The 23,186-nt window shown below is 42.0% G+C and overlaps 1 protein-coding gene across 3 annotated transcripts; it reads left to right on the top strand.

Moving 5' to 3' along the window:
• Positions 1 to 10,092: 10,092 nt before the first annotated feature.
• On the top strand, positions 10,093 to 22,953 carry LOC140679269 (uncharacterized). 3 transcript variants are annotated; one of them, XM_072914364.1, is made up of 5 exons: positions 10,093 to 11,061; positions 19,607 to 19,829; positions 21,469 to 21,528; positions 21,658 to 22,761; positions 22,833 to 22,953. In XM_072914364.1, the coding sequence occupies exons 1-4, from the start codon at positions 10,387 to 10,389 to the stop codon at positions 22,758 to 22,760; spliced, it is 2,061 nt and encodes a 686-aa protein (XP_072770465.1). In that variant the 5' UTR covers positions 10,093 to 10,386; the 3' UTR covers position 22,761; positions 22,833 to 22,953. The 3 variants fall into 3 exon arrangements, with proteins under 3 accessions (XP_072770465.1, XP_072770464.1, XP_072770466.1); XM_072914363.1 differs by having other exon boundaries at positions 10,102 to 11,061; positions 22,848 to 22,953; XM_072914365.1 differs by lacking the exon at positions 10,093 to 11,061 and adding an exon at positions 12,608 to 15,475 and having other exon boundaries at positions 22,848 to 22,953.
• Positions 22,954 to 23,186: the final 233 nt, after the last annotated feature.

Below are 23,186 nucleotides of genomic sequence, written 5' to 3'. Positions count from 1 at the left end.
TTTAAATATTCTAAAAATAGCAACTATTCAAAAATCCTTTATAAATACATTTATTGAATAATACTTGGACAAAATATGAATGTAAGTTCATAAACTGAACATCAAATCAAGTAGGCTATTCTATTCATTACCACAAAGCCAGAGTTTCCCCCATGCCATGATGGTTTGACCCTACCTGGCGGTGCCACACAGCACCAACTGCCAATCAACTATCCATGTAGAAAACAATGGAGGCTTGGTTCAAGCGTAGCAGTAATGCAGCTGAGACATGTGGACATGTTCCATAAATATTGATGTTAAACATTTCTTTTTTTGTGCAGAAATGTTGAGAATGACGTTCATGAATCCAGATGGATCTCTATTACAATCCCCAAAGAGGGCACTTTAAGTTGATGATTACTTCCATGTGTAGACATCTTTATTTATAATTGAATCACTTGTTTATTTTTCAACAAGTGTTTAGTTATTTTTATATCTTTTTTTCCAAATAGTTCAAGAAAGACCACTACAAATATATACAATTTAATAAATCAGAAACTGATGACATAGTGCTGTATTTTACTTCTTTATCTCTTTTTTTCAACCAAAAATGCTTTGCTCTGATTACGGGGTACTTGAATGAAAAAAAATGTTCACAGGGGGTACATGACTGAAAAAAGGTTGAGAACCGCTGCCTTAGGACAGTGGTTCTCAACCTTTTTTCAGTGCTGTGAACATTTTTTTTGAATTCAAGTACCACGTAATCAGAGCAAAGCATTGTGACTTGGATTTGCTATTGAGCAAGTCAAACTTGGTTGAGTGTAGCCGTAGCGCTTCCTTGACACGTGCGATGTGAAAGTAGACTTGACTGTAAATCTTTTTTCACATTGACTGAAGGGGCACGTAACTGTCCTACCTTCGGTAATATGACTTTTCAAATGCAGGAGAAGGCCCCGTATATCATCGCACTTCGCGCTACATGAGACAATATTACAAGGTAAACCTTCTGCGCTATACAGATCAGTCCTACTCTTGCCATATTTATGACGACGGCTGTGAGTTTTGAAGGTTGAGAAGTTGGAAAAAACTCTTGTGCATTTAGGGAAAGCACAAATAAACCATGCATTAGGCACACAACTATGACTTCGCATGTGTCTAACATACGCAAATACATTGCTGCAAGTCGTAGCACATATGTTGCAAGTTATCTTCTTTTTGAGATGACTATGACATTATGATCACTATGACAAAAATGAAGAAAACTTAGCTCGCTAGCATGCGGCGGTACATGTGGTCAACGATAGTGTCTGTGATGCTGACTGTGACGCTATGTCATTTCGGACTTTATAAATATATATATATAAAGCAATTGGGCTTCACGGTGGCAGAGGGGTTAGTGCATCTGCCTCACAATACAAAGGTCCTGAGTAGTCTTGGGTTCAATTCCGGGCTCGGGATCTTTCTGTGTGGAGTTTGCATGTTCTCCCCGTGACTGCGTGGGTTCCCTCCGGGTACTCCGGCTTCCTCCCACCTCCAAAGACATGCACCTGGGGATAGGCCCCTCCCACCTCCAAAGACATGCACCTGGGGATAAGTTGATTGGCAACACTAAATGGTCCCTAGTGTGTGAATGTTGTCTGTCTATCTGTGTTGGCCCTGTGATGAGGTGGCGACTTGTCCAGGGTGCACCCCGCCTTCCGCCCGATTGTAGCTGAGATAGGCTCCAGCGCCCCCCGCGACCCCAAAGGGAATAAGCGGTAGAAAATGGATGGATGGATGGATATAAAGCAATTGAAACAGAAAATGACACATCAAGGTACAAGTGACTCTTACCTTGTTATCAAAAACACACCATGCAGTAGGATGGATTTAGCTGCGGCGGCCAGGTGAAATGAAGCTCGGTTGGACGAATTGTGGGCGGACCCAAGAAACAAGTCTGAAAAATACTGAATTATACTGTAGTTTTACAGTAACTTACTGCTGGTCGATATTTTTTGTAAAATGCAACACAATTTACAGTACTTAACTGCATTTAAGAAGAACAGTATATAACTGTCATTTTTTTTTGTATTTTTACAGTAATTTTTTACAGTGTGGAATAAAAAAGACAATATAACATACATCCATAAACGTGGACGCATGTGAAAAAGTGCAATATATTTATCTGTACAGTAATCTATTTCTTTATATATATTTAAGTCTAAGTCGAAGTCTAAGACTCGCCAGTAGAAGGCAGCAGATCTCTGTCCCAAAGACTTGCTTCAAAGCACGGATCACTTGCAGGAGTCACCGCGTGTCCACGCAAAAAAACACCAGCTTCTTGCGTGGCTTCATTCCACGGAGAACCACAAAAGCACTTAGTTGCCATGACGACACCTCTGTCCACTAACGGATGTTGTCTTTTCTCCAGGCTTTTTATAGCAGCTGCTGCTACTTAAAAGAATCCACTTGGGAAAGTCATTAGTTTGCAGACCTGACCAGGGACTGGACCTGGACCTGGATTGTACACATATTGTGTGTGTGTGTGTGTGTGTGTGTGTGTGTGTGTGTGTGTGTGTGTGTGTGTGTGTGTGCGTGCGCTGCAGGCTTATGTCAACATGTTGGTGGAGAAAACGTCAGTAAAGAAGAATTGAAGCACCAGCAGCTTTGCAGCTCATGAATATGAAGCGAGACACTTTGGTGGCATTAGCTGCCATTTATGCACAGGTGCATGCTTCTTTCATTTGCTTCTGCACCTGCCAGAGACCAAGAAAAGGAAACAACAAGAGGTGGATTTGCCAGTTGACAGCAGGGTTGCACGGTATACCGGTACTAATATAGTACCACAGTACTAATGAATCATATTCAGTACTATACCGCCTCTAAAAAGTACTGCCCCCCCCCCCCCTTTAATGGGCATGACTGCACGTCGTGACATTGCTGGCTTTACTAGCAGAGGAGCATGTTCGGCAGCGCACACACACAGAGTACTTACAAGCAGATACAGTGTGTAGACAGAAAAGGGAGAATGGGCGCATTTTGGTGTAAAAAGTCAAGATAAAGGTGAAGTTATAACACTGAAACACCCTCAGGAAGAGCTGCTTTAAGACATGCAGCTAACATCCATCCACAGTGTTTTATCTGCTTCTAAATCACTAATCCTGGCCTCCATGGTGACAAATAAAGTAAGTTTCTTACAAGTATCATTATCACTGGAGGACGAGGAATAGCTAAACATGCTTCACTACACACCGTAGGAGGATACAATAGCTCATCGGCGTCACAATGTAAACAAATGCCATGGGTGGATCCACACCTGACATCCACTGTAACGATACCAAGTACAGGAGCGTAGCTAGCCGATACTACTATGATTACATCGATATTTTTTATCATCACAAAGTCTTTCTTCCTTTTTTGAAAATGTTTTTATGTTTATACAGTCAGTAAATATGTCCCTGGACACACGAGGACTTTGAATATGACCAATGTATGATCCTGTAACTACTTGGTATCACATCCATACCTAAATGTGTGGTATCATCCTAAACTAATGTCAAGTATCAAAGAAGAGAAGACTAAGTGATTATTACATCAAAGAGAAAATAAGCAGATATTAAGAGTAAATGAACAAGTGGATTAATAATCCATTTTTACAGTTTGTCCCTCATAATGTGTATAAAATAATAGGTGTATAAATGTTACTGCATACGTCAGCAGCAGTGACGTGCGGTGAGGTTGATGGCTGCTGAGGCACTGACTGTTGTGTTTAGACTAAAGAGGTGACGGCTCAGACACCAGGGGGCAGTATATACAATCATTTATTATATATAATAATAAACAATACAACTAAACTATAGAAATAAAGTGTGTGACTAAAATACAAGAGTGTGTGTGTGTGTGGTAAGACTATGTGTGTAGATATCTGAAGTGTGTTACCAAGTGTTGATGAGAAAAAAGGCAGACAAGTCCAAAGAGGGCAAGGCAAAAGGGGTCCAAGATCAGCGAGGGGTCCGTGGGGCAGAGAGAGACGTCAGAGTCCAGGGGCGAGTGAGGAGTCGGGAAACGAAGAAGGCAGTCCAAAAACACCGGGGAAACAACGGGAGATCTCGAGGAGGGAAGACTCGGGAAGGCACTGCGGAAGAGCAACAGACGTCAGAATCACGGAGGGAAAAACAACACAGTAAGAGCGCATAAGGCTTACGGTACACCATGAGAAAACTAAGTTCCCGCGCTGATCCTTGGGTCCACTGGTCCTTTATTGAGCTTGCCCTCATCAGACCCAGGAGTGTAGATTGCCGGTGAGTGATTGCAGCTGGTGGCTGCTGCAGGGCGTGGATGTGCGCACCCGTGGGCGTGTCCCGAGGTGCGCACAGACGGATGAGCGGCGTTGGCAGGAGCCTGAGCCGTAACACTGACTTCATCACAGTCAGATTTACAAACATATGAACCCTAAAGAGTATCTTATTCACCATTTGATTGGCAGCAGTTAACGGGTTATGTTTAAAAGCTCATACCAGCATTCTTCCCTGCTTGGCACTCAGCATCAAGGGTTGGAATTGGGGGTTAAATCACCAAAAGTGATTCCCGGGCGCGGCGCCGCTGCTGCCCACTGCTCCCCTCACCTCCCAGGGGGTGAAGAAGGGGATGGGTCAAAGGCAGAGGACAAATTTCACTACACCTAGTGTGTGTGTGACAATCATTGGTACTTTAACTTAACTTTAACTTTACACATACAAACTGTATGTGACGTGTGTCGTGACAGCATGTGACGTATGACGTGACAGTATGTGACGTGTGTAAGAAGGTGCGCTTGCTGTCTGTGAGAGGGAGACACAGAAAAGAGTGAGAAGAGCCTGTCGTGTTATGCCAGCAGCTAAAAGCAACTGCGTGAGAATCCACAGACCTGTGGATGTGTTGAAGGTGTGCTGGAAAATGCGGAACGGAAATTAGGGAGCAGCAGAAAAGTGGAATGTATTATTTAAATCGGTGCGTTGGAAAACACGGACCAGAGGTTTTTTTTAAACTGGATCTGGATCGGCATTTTCCCATGCTTTGCCGATGCGCATTTTTTGGCAAATATCGGCGGCCGATCCGATCCAAATATCGGATCGGGACATCCCTAGTACCGGTAGTCGCAAGAAGGATCACTAGCGCCCTCTACCACCAGGAGGCGGGAGTCATTTAATGACTCATATTTGACACACGCAGCTACGGTATATTAAAAAAACATAGCTGCTTACTGTTCTTTTTAGCAGATTCAATAGCTTGGACCTTAAATCCTACTGAATAGCTCTTAATCTTCTTCCCTTTATGTGATTTCAAATGATTGAAATCGGCCTCCTCCATTTTGAAAATGATGACAGGTGAAGTGTCACTCATGACGTGACGAGTTTGACCCGGCGGAAGTCCGAGACATATGCTAATTATTTTGCAAAACGAGTTTGACCCGGCGAAAATTCCAGACATGCACTAATAAAATGAATATTTTGCGAACTGAGTTTGAGCCGGCGTTAATCCTGAGCCGGCGGCAAGGCCAGGCATGCGCTAATTATTTTGCGAAACGAGTTTGACCCGGCAGTAATTGGAGGCATGCGAATACTATACACCCGGCGCCAATTCAAGGAAATACGCACTTTTTTGTATTGGATGTTTATCTTTATTTTTGCACATTTTAAAGCAAAATAAGCAATACTTTTACCTTTGGAATGCTTATACTATTGCAGAATATTAAGATTTGCACTGTATGTTTATTTTATATTTGCACATTAAAAAGCAAATAAGCTACTTTTAGTTTTGTTAAATGTTAAAAGTTTTAAAGGTTTACATTGTTACAGAATATGTTGTCATGTTGTTGTCAATGTTGACTGAGTGGCCACACTTTTTTTTGTGTGTAAATAAAAGCCATGCCTTCTGAAAAAACTGGCCTAAATTTATTTTTTCGTCTTCATTTTAAATGAAAAAAAAATTAAAAAAATTGGTAAAAGGAAAAATAATCTATAGATTCATCGAAAAAAATAATCTATGGATTAACCGATTCATCGAAAAAATAATAGAAAAATAATCGTTAGCTGCAGCCTTAAATGAGATGAAAGACTGTAAAATATATTCCAATTGAAAAAATGTATAAAGACAGAACAATAATATCATACGGACAGCCATAAGTGTTTGCATGTTGCTTTATATTTATGATTTTACTTATTTGAATTTTTTGCCTGGTTTTGTATCATCCCGTGAGGTGTATATTACTTTTTTTGTACTTCATGAAGTTTTGCACTTGTTGTGGTTTTTTTGTGTTTGTTTTCATTATATTTGGATGTAATTGTTGGTTGATATGATATCTATTAGGTAAGACTGCGTGCTATGTTGAAAGGGGCAATAAGATTAGTCTTCATCCTACTCCTTCTCAGGCATTGCTGTGTAGATGTGTAGTTGAATGGTTGAGGTGTGATTGTCTGTTGATCGAGGATGCACATCAATGAAGGAGATAAATAAAAATGAAATATTCTTTTATTGAACCCAGTGTTTTTAAAATATGTGTATATTGCTCTATATCCTATATGTTCTGAATTCAATCCTAATATATCTTCCACTGCTAACCTTATATTTTCTTTCGCTAACTTACTTTCCAGTATTTCCCTTTCTCTATTATATTTCCTACAATGTATTAAAACATGTACGCACGCCCGTTAACTTCGACTTTTCAAGTTGAGGGACAGTGTTCAATGAATGAATGAATGAAATAAGTTGATTTCGGTCATGTAATCAACCATCAACCTTTAATCATTTTGTGTGAGCAGTTTAAAAGAGTACAGATAATACATATATACAATCATACAGATTTACACACAAAAGAAAAGAAAAAAGAGAAAGCATGACCGAAAAAGGAGTAGGCTGAAGCCAAGGCTTATATTTGCCTGTCCTATACCTTTACTGAAAATAAGATTGCCTGGAACATCAACGTTAGAAAAAAAAAATCAAAGTAATTGTTACTATATTTGATCATTTTCAATTATTTCGCCTTTCAATGTTTTCTTAAACCTTAACAAAGAAGTACATGTCTTCAGCTCATCACCACCATTTAACTCCTAAAACTGAAATACATTTGTACTTTATATTTGTTCTTGCTTTACCTATTTCAAAAATCAATATCCCACGTACATTATAGTTTTCTCCTCCTAATTGAAATAACATAAGAATACAAGCTGGAAGGCTGTTGTTCTTTACTCCAAACATCATTTCCATTGTTTTTAAAAACACAATATCCGAACATTTTAACACATTAGAACTTATAAATAATGGATTGCTATGTTCATAGTATTATTCTAATGACCCTTTTTTGAAGTTGAATTATTGGGTCTACGTTTGTTCTATAAACATTCCCCCAAACTTCAACACAATATGTTAAATGTGGAAAAATAAAAGAATAATATAACATATGCAGACATTTCTTATTCAGCATGCGTTTTACTTTCTAAAGAATAGCAATGGATTTGGATATTTTTCCCTTTATATATTCAATATGCGGTTTCCAACATAATTCATGATCAATTATTATTCCCAAGAATTTAGTTTCATGTACTCCATCGATTTGCACTAGATTTAATTTGAATTGTGCTTCACAATTTGCCCTTGCACCACTAAACACCATACATTTACTTTTCTTATCATTTAATGATAACTTATTAATATCAAACCATTTTTTTAGCTGAATCAACTCAACCTCAACACTTCCTTCAAGTCTTCTCCTGAACAATATCCATTTGTATCATCTGCAAACATAATACATTTACATTTATTAGACACTGAACAAATATCATTTAAATATAGTAGAAATAACTTAGGTCCCAATACCCAGCCTTGTGGAACCCCACAAGTTACTCTTCTTGGCTGTGATTTAGTCTTAGTCATTTCCACATATTGAGATCTATTACTTAAATAACTACTTTACCCCTGTTGTGAAACACCTCTTATGCCATAGTTTTCCCATTTTTGCAGAAGTAAGGAATGTGTCAGAAGCTTTACATAAGTCAATAACTACTCCAACGGTGTGTTGCTTTTTTTCTATTGCTGTGGCTACGTTTTCTACAAAGTCCATCACTGCTAGGGATGTAGATGGATTACTCCTGAAGCCATACTGATGATCATTCAGTAGCTCATGTTTGTCAATCAACTTATCAAGTCTATTTACAAATCATTTCTCAAGAATTTTTGCAAACTGAGGTAGTAGAGGCCCGTGTCTATAATTTGAGACCATATGTTTATCATCATTTTTATAAATCGGAATAACTTTAGCAATTTTCATTTTGTCAGGAAAAGTTCCAGATGATAAAGATTTATTACATGTGTGAGTAAACGGCTTCAGGACACAATCCTCCACCACTTTAACAAGTGACATATCCACGTTGTTACCATCGACAGATGTTTTGTTTTTAAACTTTCTGACCACTTCTAACACCTCACTTTGACAAACTCCACCAAGAAACATTGCATTTTTAATGTCAGATACACGTTTGAACTTTTTCTCATCATTCATCCATCCATCTTCTTCCGCTTATCCGAGGTCGGGTCGCGGGGGCAGCAGCCTAAGCAGGGAAGCCCAGACTTCCCTCTTCCTGTGGGACCCCGAGGCGTTCCCAGGCCAGCCGGGAGACATCGTCTTCCCAACGTGTCCTGGGTCTTCCCCGCGGCCTCCTACCGGTCGGACGTGCCCTAAACACCTCCCTAGGGAGGCGTTCGGGTGGCATCCTGACCAGATGCCCGAACCACCTCATCTGGCTCCTCTCCATGTGGAGGAGCAGCGGCTTTACTTTGAGCTCCCCCCGGATGGCAGAGCTTCTCACCCTATCTCTAAGGGAGAGATCACTCCCATCAGTCACTAAGAGTCCACTTTTTCAATTCCCATCAAATACATTTATAAAAATATTGTCAATCAGTGCTAAGCTGTCCTTTGTTATTCTGCTAGGTTTTACAATTAGTGGAGAGAAACTCAAGCTAAACAAAATCAGTGGTTTTCATGTGATCATTGAAGGCCTACTGAAAGCCACTACTACCGACCACGCAGTCTGATAGTTTATATATCAATGATACGGCCGGGTTAGCTTACTAAAGTGCAATTTTAAGTTTCACGCCGAAATATCCTGCTGAAAACGTTTCGGTATGATGACGCCTGCGCGTGACGTCACGGATTGTAGAGGACATTTTGGGACAGCATGGTGGCCAGCTATTAAGTCGTCTGTTTTCATGGCAAAATTCCACAGTGTTCTGGACATCTGTGTTGGTGAATCTTTTGCAATTTGTTCAATGAACAATGGAGACAGCAAAGAAGAAAGCTGTAGGTGGGAAGCGGTGTATTGCGGCCGGCTGCAGCAACACAAACACAGCCGGTGTTTCGTTGTTTACATTATCGGGACAGCTACTATTTGGACAGGACTTTGTTAAAAAATACACATATTTGAACCGAAATTTGACCGAAACGACGCACACTTTAGCCGAATAAGCAGGCAAGCTGAAAAAAAAGAGACAACAATCCAAAATTCACCAATCTATTTCAGTCTTAACAAGCTAACGCTGGTCATTACATCCGTCTGCTGGTTTACACGCTTTTCCCGTGTATTATGTATAGTAAACACATAACATTTAAGGCAACGTTTAAGTGGGTACCTTGGAACATTAATTTGGACAATAACCTTACATGACAAAAATCAATAAAAAATAGCCAATGCTAATGTTTTAGTCGTACAACACGGACGTTGTTGTGGGACATTTTTGGACTGATTTAGAATTCGGACGTTACCTGTCAGTGGTGCTTCTTCGTGCTTGTGTATGTCCGCCTGGGGCTGCCTTCGACGGGGCTGACGGCTGACTGAGGGCCGCAGAGCAATGAGGTGCGAGGCAAGGGGTTCGGCTATAAGCCGCCTACCGGCCCGACCGGAGCAGGTGGAGATCCTTGGCCTCAGGCTCGAGGCCTATCTACAGCTCGCCATCCAAGACTTAGGGACCTGGCCTGCGTAAGTATCAATGTGCGCACATAACATCAACATTAAGTCATCTATCGTTCGACCTTCAATAAATAATACTGCTAACATTAACAATCACATGCATGTATAAAATAAACACGACAGTACACAGTGTTGTCACTATGACGGGAGTAGCATCTGAACAGTAACAGTGACGTCACTACGACGGCTCTAACCAAAGAACAGCTGCAGTGTTCATTCATTGTCTTTACCACAGCATAAAAAGTGCAAATGGCCTTAAAACGCCACAATACTCAGATACCATATGTAAGTTGAAGCAGGAACAGGAAGTAGTTGTAAAAAGATGGCGGCGCTCCCGTAAGTTGCGACAACATTTAGTAATTATTATCAAATCCACTCTGTCAAAATACAAAGAAAAGGCGTGGGAAGCATCGACGTAATTTTTGTCATGCCTCCTCCAAAGAAGAGCGCACAGATGGAGAATGACATAGAGGAAATACGCAAGTCGCTAAACTTCATGTCAGGGGACCTGGCTAGCGTCTCCCAACAGCTAAGCAAGCTAACGGAGCTTGTAGATGAAGTGAGGAAACTCAAAGAAACAATCCGACAAAAAGACAAGACAATAACTGATCTTGAAAGGAGAGTTGAAAACTTGGAGCAGTACACAAGGATGGAAGATGTCATCATCACGGGACTAAACATCAGACCGCGCTCATATGCCCGAGCTGCTACGGCGGGCAGGAATGTTGGAGAGGACGCGGAGACAGAGGATCTGCAAACTCTGGAGGACCAAGTCTTGCACTTTTTGAAAGGAAAAGACATACACGTGGATGCAAACAATATCTCAGCGTGTCATACACTGCCACGCAGAGACAGAGCAAAGCCTGCAGTCCTTGTGCGCTTTGTAAACCGGAGACACAAAACGGAACTACTGAGACAAGGAAGAAAGTTAAAGGGATCAGCGGTGTATATCAACGAGCATCCGACCAAGAAAATATCGGATATAGCACGGGAAGCACGGATCCTCAGGAAAAACAACAAGATTGGAGCCACATGGACAAGAAACTGCAAGGTTTTCATTCAGCTGAATGGATCTACGCCGGAAAAAGCTAAAGTGATACTGGTAAGAGAACTTGAAGACCTCGAACAATTCAGATAATGTCGATTGTTCCATTTTTTGGACAATCACAATTGCACTCTCGTCGAGCTCATTTTTTGATCGTTCCTTTTTTGATGAGGACAGCTACAGTGAGATTTTTGATGAGCTTATTTTTGGAATGCTCAGACTATTTTTGTTGTTTTTTTTTACTTTTTCTTACCTTGGATCATAAAGACATATACTCAACACCACGTATAAACACTAACTTAATACCAAATACAAACTTGTTTTCATTTGGACTGTTTTGGGACGCTCATAATAGAGTAAAAGTATTGTCAGTTGTGTGCGTGGGTGTGTGTGCGTGTTTCAGTGGAGGTGGATACAAATGTGTTATCTGTACAAAGAAAAAGATGTAAATATATACTAAAATATAATGGGGAGTGAATTAAAAAATATCTTTACCAATGTTGGTGATAAGGAATTAGAATGTAGAAATACTGATAATAATCATAGTAGTGAACTGTATAATAATTATAATCACATCCAACTAGACTTCTACGACAATATCAATTACAACTGCAATTCAAATGAGTTTGGCAGTGACATAGATCCCCATTGTAATCTTTACAATAATATTACCAGAAACTGTGAGTACTACACAGACGAACAATTTAAATGTGTGAATGTGGACAAATCGTTTACTGTAATACATTTTAATAGCCGAAGCTTGTATAAAAATGTTGACAATATTAGAGAATATCTGAGCCAGTTCAATAAATTTAGTATTGTTGCAGTCTCAGAGACTTGGCTTGATGAGAATAAGTGTTGTGAAATAAGATTGGATGGTTATGAATTATTCACCACAAACAGAGTTGGAAAAAGGGGAGGAGGAGTAGCACTTTTTGTAAATCAAGATTTAAAATGTTGGAAGATTGACAGCAAATCAACTGCTATAGCTGGAGTTTTTGAATGTATAACTGTAGAAATTGAAGTAGAAAAATCAAAAAAAATAAATGTCAGTTGTGTTTATAGAACACCTGGATCATGTCTAGATACATTCAATCAAAAATTGGATTATTTGTTTATTAAATCAAACAAGATCCATATTGTGTGCGGTGATTTTAATATTAATCTTCTGAACCCCATGGACAGTACCAAAACAACCCATTTTATAACAGGACTGTACAGCAATCATTTCTTTCCCCTTATCACAAAACCAACTAGAATAACAGTAGACTTTGCCACACTGATAGATAACATTTTCACCAATCAAATAACAGCAGGACTACTACTCAATGACGTAAGTGATCATCTACCTGTATTCAGCATTTTACACCATTTCTTTGATGAGAGAGGGGCCAAAAAAGCAGTTCAATATAGATTTGTTAGACACCAAACACCAGAAACTATGGCAGCATTCAAGTCTGAGTTATGTGCTCAAGACTGGGGGGAGGTTTATACCTCCACAGACCCGAATGAGGCATATGAAACCTTTCTCAACATTTTCATAACACTGTATGATAAGCACTGTCCAATGACAAAACATGACATTAAGGACAGCACTGTCAAGGACAAACCGTGGATCACAAAAGGGTTATTGAAGTCCTGCAAAAAGAAAAATGATCTTTACAGAAGACATTTAAAGCACAGAACCAAAGAAACTGAACACAAATATAAAACGTACAAAAATAAGTTAACACAAATAATAAAGCACAGCAAAAGAACATATTACTGTAACCTATTAGAACAACATAAAAATACCATCCAGGGTACGTGGAAAGTTTTAAATGGTATCATTAAAAAAAACATGACAAATAATGAACATCCAAGCTATTTCATAGAAAATAATCAAACTATAAATGACCCTAAGGAAATAACGGATGCTTTTAACACCTTCTTTGTGAATGTTGGACCTAATTTAGCAAATGAAATTGCACAACCTGAAAACTGTGTCAAATTTAATGAACAAACCATTCAAAGGAACTTAGAATCGTTTTTTATTTCCCCCGTTTATGAAAGTGAAATCACAGAAATTGTAAATTCTCAGAAAAACAAGAAGTCAACAGACTGCTGTGACTTGGACTTTTCTCTGATCAAAGAAATTGTTGATTTTATAGCTGTTCCCTTCACTTATATATGTAATATTTCTTTTACAAAAGGAGTTTTCCCAAAGAAAATGAAAACGGCAAAAGTTATTCCCATCTTCAAAAGTGGAGATAAGCATCAGTTCACCAACTATAGGCCTATTTCTCTACTCTCACAATTTTCAAAAGTCCTTGAAAAATTATTTGAGTCAAGATTAGACAGTTTTATTGACAAGCATCACTTGCTAAGTGAACACCAATACGGTTTTCGAGCAAACAGGTCCACTTCCATGGCAGTGATGGAACTAGTTGAGGAGGTAACCACTGCTATTGATAAGAGGGAGTTTGTTGTTGGCGTTTTTATTGACCTGAGCAAGGCCTTTGACACCATCCATCACACATTACTTTGAAACAAAATGCAGAGGTACGGTTTTAGAGGTCTTGCTCATGATTGGTTGAAAAGTTATCTTGGTGGTAGAGAACAGTATGTGCATATGAACAATGTAGATTCAGATAAAAAGATTATAACACATGGAGTGCCCCAAGGTTCTGTACTGGGACCAAAATTGTTTTTATTGTATATTAATGATATCTGCAAAATCTTTAAAAAACTCAATTGTATTCTCTTTGCTGACGATACAAGTCTGTACTGTTCTGGGCAAGACCTTGGCCAACTCTTAGAGACTGTAGAGAGCGAACTCCATATACTAAAGCAATGGTTTGATGCCAATAAACTGTCAATCAACCTAAATAAAACAAAATATATAATTTTTGGAAATAGGAAAAATAACATACAGTGTCATATAAGAATTGATGATATGGAGATAGAAAGGGTGTATTCAACAAAATTTTGGGGAATCTATATAGATGATAAATTAAATTGGAAACTGTACATAAATATACTTAAGACAAAGATGGCAAAAAATATTGCTATGTTACATAAAATCAAAAACTACGTAAATCAAAAGGCTCTTAATATGTTATATAATTCTTTCGTACTCCCTTATCTTAATTATTGTGTTGAAATCTGGGGTAACAATTACAAAACAAACATCAACTCTATATTCTTACTTCAAAAGAAAGCGATTAGAATTGTAAATTATGCAGATTATCATGACCATACCAATGCTCTGTTTATTAAATTAAAAACCTTAAAACTGCATGATCTTGTTGACCTCAACACTGCTATTGTGACGTACAAAGCTCATAACCACATGCTGCCTGGGTGTCTACAGGAGAGGTTCAAACCCAGAGAGAATACCTATGACCTCAGAGGTTCAGCTGTCTTCCAGAAAGCTAAGATAAGAAGGATCTTAAAAAGTAGATGTGTTTGTGTCAGGGGGGTTCAACTGTGGAACAGCTTGGATGATTCCTTCAAATGTTCCAGGTCCTTCACACATTTAAAAAAACACTTTAAGACCAATGTCTTGGAAAAATATATCACTCTTGAATCAACACAGTAGTTAATACTATGATCAATGTTAATTAAAATACTAAATGTGGGATATAAATAATAATGGAAGTATAATTGTTTGTATATAGTATATAAATTGGTACAAAGGTGTATAAGGATATTTCACATGCCTTTACTGTGTATATAATTGAACAGTGTTCATGTTGTGTATAATGTGTATTTATAATATGTTGTACAAAGGACATTTCATCATTTTCGGAAGTTCATCTTGTACTTGACATTGTTTATAGGGTTAGGCGCTATAAGTGTTCAACTTCAGCCTAAACCCTTTCGGTCTGCAACATTTTCATTTTCATTTTCAAGCTATGAATGTGCAACTGTTTGTTTATTTTGTTGACCATTGACCGAAGAATAATAAACTAAAAAAAAACCCAAAATAAAGACTCGACATAAATATAAATTCAATCAGATCAGAAACATTGGAGGCAACGGGATTCAAAGCCGATGCTAATCGCCTATAGGAAATACATGGGTACGGCTAGTCGCTACTATTAGCAAACAGATTCACTTACCAACTCGGCTTAATATCTTATCATCGACACACTCTCTCGTCGCAACACGTCCCTGATGTTCGGCACCTACAAGTTTACAATTAGTTGTAAAATGTTGGACGGTTGTTTTTACAATATGCAAGCAAACGACAACTTTAAAACATACCGGCTTCATCCAGGCCTGGCAGCCATCTTGGAATGCTAGATTTTATAGAGCGTGATTGGCTGCAGCGGGTCACGTGAGCACCGTGCGGGGGGGAGGAGGGACCCTCTTGTCACGTGTCACGTAACTTCAGTATTCGCATCCTTTAAGTGTCTTTGGCGCCACGCAGCAGACCAGACGCGTTTTTTGGAAAACATTTGGTCTTTTGAGAATGGATCACCCGCAGGTACTTAATTTGCAATTCTCTCTTTCTTTCTTTCGAACAACACACTTAAGTGTGTAGGTAACACACGGACGTTAGGAGAACGTCCATTTTGTCTTGAGAATAGAACACCCGCAAATTTGCAATTCTCTCTTTCTTTCTTTCGAACAACACACTTAAGTGTGTAGGTAACACACGGACGTTAGGAGAACGTCCATTTTGTCTTGAGAATAGAACACCCGCAAATTTGCAATTCTCTCTTTCTTTCTTTCGAACAACACACTTAAGTGTGTAGGTAACACACGGACGTTAGGAGAACGTCCATTTTGTCTTGAGAATAGAACACCCGCAAATTTGCAATTCTCTCTTTCTTTCTTTCGAACAACACACTTAAGTGTGTAGGTAACACGCGAACGTTAGGAGAACGTCCATTTTGTCTTGAGAATAGAACCGCAGGCTTTGCAATTCTCTCTTTCTTTCTTTCGAACAACACACTTAAGTGTGTAGGTAACACGCGAACGTTAGGAGAACGTCCATTTTGTCTTGAGAATAGAACCGCAGGCTTTGCAATTCTCTCTTTCTTTCTTTCGAACAACACACTTAAGTGTGTAGGTAACACGCGAACGTTAGGAGAACGTCCATTTTGTCTTGAGAATAGAACACCCGCAGGTAATTATAATACAATAGAAATGGAATGCAGTGGTTTTTACGTCTGTTTTTGTGCTAACGTCTGTTTTTGTGCTATATTGTCAGGACTAACACTCAAACACAAAATTCAACAATAATTCTTTATTAGTGATAATTATAATACAATAGAAATGGAATGCAGTGGTATTTACGTCTGTTTTTGTGCTATATTGTCAGGACTAATTACATCATAATACATCACACAATTTCAAATCATTTCATTTTACAGTAGGAAGAAGCAAAGCGTATGTACGGTAATCCTATCCAGGGACGTGCACATGATTAAAGAGGGGCAGGGGCTCAAAGTCAGAAAAGGGCAGGACATTTTTTTTTGGTCCTTTACACAATATGGAAATTAATGTAAAATTAAAATTGCTAATAGGAAGCTAACTACTTGTAAAAGTGATTGCCATTTCTTTTGTGTCAACAAATTATTGTTATAATGAGTTAATTCACATTATCATAGTCTTGGAAGACATGAAAAGCAACAAAACACTGGTTTATTATTAGACACAGTGCATTTTATTTTGAAAATTAACCCGGTGTTTTATTTTGTATTTTGTACACTACTTCCTGTCCCGCACGATCCGCTCTGCTCTGTGCGGACTTGATGTGCGGTGCTCAATGGGGCAGGGCCGACATCCGGGCAACTGAGCTACATACGGGTTCTTCGAGCCATAGCAACCTGACTGGCGTTGAAAACAAACCGTCGCCATTACTCTTTAACCTGTCGACCTGCGCTGATTAAACCCGGCATTCTGCCTCCAAAATGCCCAAAAACTGTGTTGTTTTTGGTTGTGCAAACCACAACTGGAAACAGGGAAAACAAAGGTGGTATTTTGTTCTGCCAAAGCGTGCTAAAAGCCCACAGAGACGAGACAAATGGCTCGCAGCTTTACACCGGGAAAACGAGGACGGTTCTCACTGGAGTCCCCCAAAATCCCGGGTCGTGTGTTCGGATCACTTCGTTTCTGGTAAATATAAGGAACAAAAATCCACCTTCTTAACCACAACTTGGTCCATGCTAATGTTGAACCCGTTGAATTTTTACTGAATAACGTTCGACAGCTGAAGTTGTTGTTGTTGCACAACAATAACATACGGTATAAAGGCTATTTCCAGTCATTCAGCAAATAATAAATCATAATACTGAACTGAATTTGAATGAGCTCTCTACAGATATAATCAATGTACAGATACTGGTAGCCACCGTGTCATCCTTATTATCATTTATCAACATACCTTGGGTGATTGAACCATTTTTATGTGATTTATTCGTTATATAACAACCGAAGCGAACAACCGACCTGGTGCGCTTGTGACTCAGTGGCCTAGTGGTTAGAGTGTCCGCCCTGAGATCGGTAGGTTGTGAGTTCAAACCCCGGCCGAGTCATACCAAAGACTATAAAAATGGGACCCATTACCTCCCTGCTTGGCACTCAGCATCAAGGGTTGGAATTGGGGGTTAAATCACCAAAATGATTCCCGGGCGCGGCCACCGCTGCTGCCCACTGCTCCCCTCACCTCCCAGGGGGTGATCAAGGGTGATGGGTCAAATGCAGAGAATAATCTCGCCACACCTAGTGTGTGTGTGACAATCATTGGTACTTTAACTTTTAGACATAAAGATTTCCAAATTCCATGTCCGGCCATTGTGTAGGATTATCAGTCCACGCATCTGCTGGAAGGCGGTAAGGGCAGTCGTTTAATCCAACTACAGAACATTTTAACTCGTATCTTAACCTAGCCTCACTGGAAAGACTATTTACATAATCATACGCCATTTAGAACAGTTTAAAATGCCGTGAAACCTCGTTAAATGCCTTTTCTGTCAATGCTGTGTTCGCTGTGAGCTGGTTTGTTTTCAACCAATTCAATATGGCGACCGCGTTGCTAGGGGATTGGAGGGCGGAAGTGACGTAGGTCCGCCCTCGCCCATTGATGCGGCGTGCTCCGACGTCCGGCAAAAACAGAAGCTGGCACACTGAATACTAGAATAATACAGCGTGTTTCTGAAATATTACCCATATTAGATGCTGAATAAGTGGACGGCGACTAGACCATAACTCACAGGTTCAAGTTGCTCCACTGTCACGTCTCCTCACGGGCGCAGTTGGCTCTCTCTCCTCTTACTTACTCACTCACTCGCCCTCTCTCTCTCTTTCTGGCGGAAGTGGCAGGCTTAAACAACCCGGTATTACAAGAAAACGTGGAGTTTTTGTACCGCTGGTTTTTTTGTTTGTTTTTTTTACATCCTTGACAGGAATTTATTACTGTTGTTTAAAGAAGAAGAAAAAAAGAGAAAAAGCACACACAGGCAGAGGGCACTTTTTAAGACGAGGCAAAAAAGGGCAGGGGCTCAAGCACCCATAGGGCCCTATGTGTGCACGTGCCTGATCCTATCCCTTTCCCACTTCAAAGCGTTTACAAATATATAGAATCATTTACTGACCTTTTTATATAACAAAATAACATATATGAATTAGTGTACAACAGTTTTGTAATATGTAATTAATTCATGAACGGGGCTTTATATTAAGCCCGGTCAGAATAACGTCATTTATTCTTGTGTACTGTTCCAGTTCGTCCACTCGGTCCGTTATTTGTTCTATTTGTACATTTTTTGCGTCATTCTCGACTCGTAGAATTTTGACCTCCTCCACCAGCTGCATAATTGTCTGTTGGTACTGCTTAATGGCTGATACCTCTGCTGTTCAAAATTCAAGCCATCTCCTTATCTCCTCACCTTCATCAGGAGAGAGCACCTTCTTTGGCCCCATGTTGATCTTGGCTGTCGCAGGTGTTCACTGCCTTCGGCCTAGGCTGTCCCCGGTCCCGATAGATGTCGTCTAATGCCCAAGATCTTTGATGGGATCCCGTCTGGCCTGGCAAGCCTCGCTCTAGCCTCTCTCGCGCTAGCCTCGCCGTTGTCACCGCGATGTGGTCCCGCTGCTGCCAGCCGCCAGCTGGGCCTCTCCCTCGTCGCTCTGCTGCCGTCACACGCCGCCGCCGCCAACTGCCGGTCCCGTTTTGATTGATTGGTGAAGGTGAAGGTGGTTGACGCAAGGGGCGGGGCGGTGGTGCGGCGGTGACCTTAGAGATGTATCGGGCCCTTCACAAAACATCCACATCCGCCCTGCAGCTGAGCTTTGAACCGGGGGTGTGAGGGCCTGGATAACGAGAGAAGGCAGCGATGCGGCTGCTTCCCCATCAACGACACCGTACAGCACTGGTAGCGCGTTATTACCAACCTCTGTTTATAAAGCAAGTTTGAGTATCACTGGCAAATGTTCACCTAGTCGCATATATGTGTCCTCTTTTTGGGATTTCACAATATGGTCAGCCTAATGTAACCGAGGGTTTATATAAGTCGCCTATACTGTGTGTGTGTGTGTGTGTGTGTGTGTGTGTGTGTGTGTGTGTGTGTGTGTGTGTGTGTGTGTGTGTGTGTGTGTGTGTGTTGAACAGGACATTCAGCAATTGTTGGAAAACTTGCCGCCAGACCAGCGGGAACGACTGGAGGAGTACTACTGTGAAAAGGAAAGGGCCATATTCCTCGAACGTCAAGTTGCCGCAAAGGCCCTTCAGGATGCCGGAAAGGACCGTCGGGATGCCGCAAAGGACCGTCGGGATGCCGGAAAGGCCCTTCAGGATGCCGGAAAGGCGCGAGAAGAGCTTGCCCAGAACCAATGTAAGGAAGGTAGATTCTACAAACCCCGTTTCCATATGAGTTGGGAAATTGTGTTAGATGTAAATATAAACGGAATACAATGATTTGCAAATCCTTTTCAACCTATATTCAGTTGAATATGCTACAAAGACAACATATTTGATGTTCAAACTCATAAACTTTTTTTTTTTTTTTTTGCAAATGATAATTAACTTAGAATTTCATGGCTGCAACACATGCCAAAGTAGTTGGGAAAGGGCATGTTCACCACTGTGTTACATGGCCTTTCCTTTTAACAACACTCAGTAAACGTGAGGAGACACATTTGTGAAGCTTCTCAGGTGGAATTCTTTCCCATTCTTGCTTGATGTACAGCTTAAGTTGTTCAACAGTCCGGGGGTCTCCGTTGTGCTATTTTAGGCTCCATAATGCGCCACACATTTTCAATGGGAGACAGGTCTGGACTACAGGCAGGCCAGTCTAGTACCCGCACTCTTTTACTATGAAGCCACGTTGATGTAACACGTGGCTTGGCATTGTCTTGCTGAAATAAGCAGGGGCGTCCATGATAACGTTGCTTGGGTGGCAACATATGTTGCTCCAAAACCTGTATGTACGTTTCAGCATTAATGGCGCCTTCACAGATGTGTAAGTTACCCATGTCTTGGGCACTAATACACCCCCATACCATCACACATGCTGCCTTTTACACTTTGCGCCTATAACAATCCGGATGGTTCTTTTCCTCTTTGGTCCGGAGGACACGACGTCCACAGTTTTTAAAAACAATTTGAAATGTGGACTCGTCAGACCACAGAACACGTTTCCACTTTAATCAGTTCATCTTAGATGAGCTCAGGCCCAGCGAAGCCGACGGAGTTTCTGGGTGTTGTTGATAAACGGTTTTCGCCTTGCATAGGAGAGTTTTAACTTGCACTTACAGATGTAGCGACCAACTGTAGTTACTGACAGTGGGTTTCTGAAGTGTTCCTGAGCCCATGTGGTGATATCCCTTACACACTGATGTCGCTTGTTGATGCAGTACAGCCTGAGGGATGGAAGGTCACGGGCTTAGCTGCTTACGTGCGGTGATTTCTCCAGATCCTCTGAACCCTTTGATGATATTACGGATCGTAGATGGTGAAATCCCTAAATTCCTTGCAATAGCTGCTTGAGAAAGGTTTTTCTTAAACTGTTCAACAATTTGCTCACGCATTTGTTGACAAAGTGGTGACCCTCGCCCCATCCTTGTTTGTGAATGACTGAGCATTTCAAGGAATCTACTTTTATACCCAATCATGGCACCCACCTGTTCCCAATTAGCCTGCACACCTGTGGGATGTTCCAAATAAGTGTTTGATGAGCATTCCTCAACGTTTTCAGTATTTATTGCCACCTTTCCCAACTTCTTTGTCACGTGTTGCTGCCATCAAATTCTAAAGTTAATGATTATTTGCAAAAAAAAAAATGTTTATCAGTTTGAACATCAAATATGTTGTCTTTGTAGCATATTCAACTGAATATGGCTTGAAAATGATTTGCAAATCATTGTATTACGTTGATATTTACATCTAACACAATTTCCCACCTCGTATGGAAACGGGGTTTGTACCATCTGACATTATAATATTGTTTTTTTAATTTAAGCCCTCTCTTGCAGTGAAGTCCCTGAACACAATCCAAGCCCTTCAAGTTGAGAACAGAGCTCTCAAGAGAAGAGGTATGAAAAGTCAACATCAGCTCCTTGAGTAGCCTGACAATGAACTGTTTCATTTGTAACCTGTATCTTACCTTCACTGTAACTTGTATTTCTGTGTCTTACCAAACACAACTTGGAAAATGCCAACAGTCGCCCGCGATGTCGGTGAAGGGATCGTGGCCCCCGATGTCGGCGAAGGGATCGTGGCCCCCGATGTCGGCGAAGGGATCGTGGCCCGCGATGTCGGCGAAGGGATCGTGGCCCGCGATGTCGGCGAAGGGATCGTGGCCCGCGATGTCGGCGAAGGGATCGTGGCCCGCGATGTCGGCGAAGGGATCGTGGCCCGCGATGTCGGCGAAGGGATCGTGGCCCGCGATGTCGGCGAAGGGATCGTGGCCCGCGATGTCGGCGAAGGGATCGTGGCCCCCGATGTCGGCGAAGGGATCGTGGCCCGCGATGTCGGCGAAGGGATCGTGGCCCGCGATGTCGGCGAAGGGATCGTGGCCCGCGATGTCGGCGAAGGGATCGTGGCCCGCGATGTCGGCGAAGGGATCGTGGCCCGCGATGTCGGCGAAGGGATCGTGGCCCGCGATGTCGGCGAAGGGATCGTGGCCCGCGATGTCGGCGAAGGGATCGTGGCCCGCGATGTCGGCGAAGGGATCGTGGCCCGCGATGGCGGCGAAGGGATCGTGGCCCGCGATGGCGGCGAAGGGATCGTGGCCCGCGATGGCGGCGAAGGGATCGTGGCCCGCGATGTTGGCGGCGAAGGGATCGTGGCCCGCGATGTTGGCGGCGAAGGGATCGTGGCCCGCGATGGCGGCGAAGGGATCGTGGCCCGCGATGTTGGCGGCGAAGGGATCGTGGCCCGCGATGGCGGCGAAGGGATCGTGGCCCGCGATGTCGGTGAAGGGATCGTGGCCCCCGATGTCGGTGAAGGGATCGTGGCCCGCGATGTCGGCGAAGGGATCGTGGCCCGCGATGTCGGCGAAGGGATCGTGGCCCGCGATGGCGGCGAAGGGATCGTGGCCCGCGATGGCGGCGAAGGGATCGTGGCCCGCGATGGCGGCGAAGGGATCGTGGCCCGCGATGTTGGCGGCGAAGGGATCGTGGCCCGCGATGTTGGCGGCGAAGGGATCGTGGCCCGCGATGGCGGCGAAGGGATCGTGGCCCGCGATGGCGGCGAAGGGATCGTAGAGGATCCCGGTGATGAGGCACCGGCGGCCAAAAGGGCCAGACGAAGCCACTCCATATAAGGTAGCAGGATTAACACACACAACTCTACTGACACATACACATTTTTTTGTACATTTCACTCCTTCTGATAGTCATCTTTTTTCCAGGCGGTACCATGGGCTCAGCGCTGCGGAGTGGTACCATGTGGCACCATGTGGTACCATGGGTTGAGTGCTGCTGCTGTCCCACTTCAATAAAAAATTGATTGACAAATGCTTGGTTGCTTTTTATCAATTTTATGCTTTTATGGGGATTGGCCCCTCCCACCTGCGAAGACATGCACCTGTCTTGCCCAAGGACACGACGGCAGTGACTAGGATGGTGGAAGTGGGGATTGAACCTGGAGCCCTCAAGTTGCTGGCACGGCCGCTCTACCACCCGAGCTATACCGCTGTTTTCACTGCTGGACTCTAGAAAGAGGTTCCGCAGCCTCCGAAGCACAACCT

Source organism: Nerophis lumbriciformis, linkage group LG12 (genome assembly GCF_033978685.3).
Source record: "Nerophis lumbriciformis linkage group LG12, RoL_Nlum_v2.1, whole genome shotgun sequence".
Taxonomy (NCBI): Eukaryota; Metazoa; Chordata; class Actinopteri; order Syngnathiformes; family Syngnathidae; genus Nerophis; species Nerophis lumbriciformis.
Note: the sequence above shows the minus strand (reverse complement) of the source record. Positions and strands in the feature narration are given on the sequence as shown.

What these genes read in the sequence shown, in the direction of transcription:
- LOC140679269 (XM_072914364.1), top strand. Translation starts at nt 10,387, where the DNA reads ATGCCTCCTCCAAAGAAGAGCGCACAGATGGAGAATGACATAGAGGAA. An exon ending in AAAAAGCTAAAGTGATACTG is followed by an intron (nt 11,062 to 19,606) that starts GTAAGAGAACTT and finishes TGTGTTGAACAG; the next exon opens with GACATTCAGCAATTGTTGGA. An exon ending in CAGAGCTCTCAAGAGAAGAG is followed by an intron (nt 21,529 to 21,657) that starts GTATGAAAAGTC and finishes AAATGCCAACAG; the next exon opens with TCGCCCGCGATGTCGGTGAA.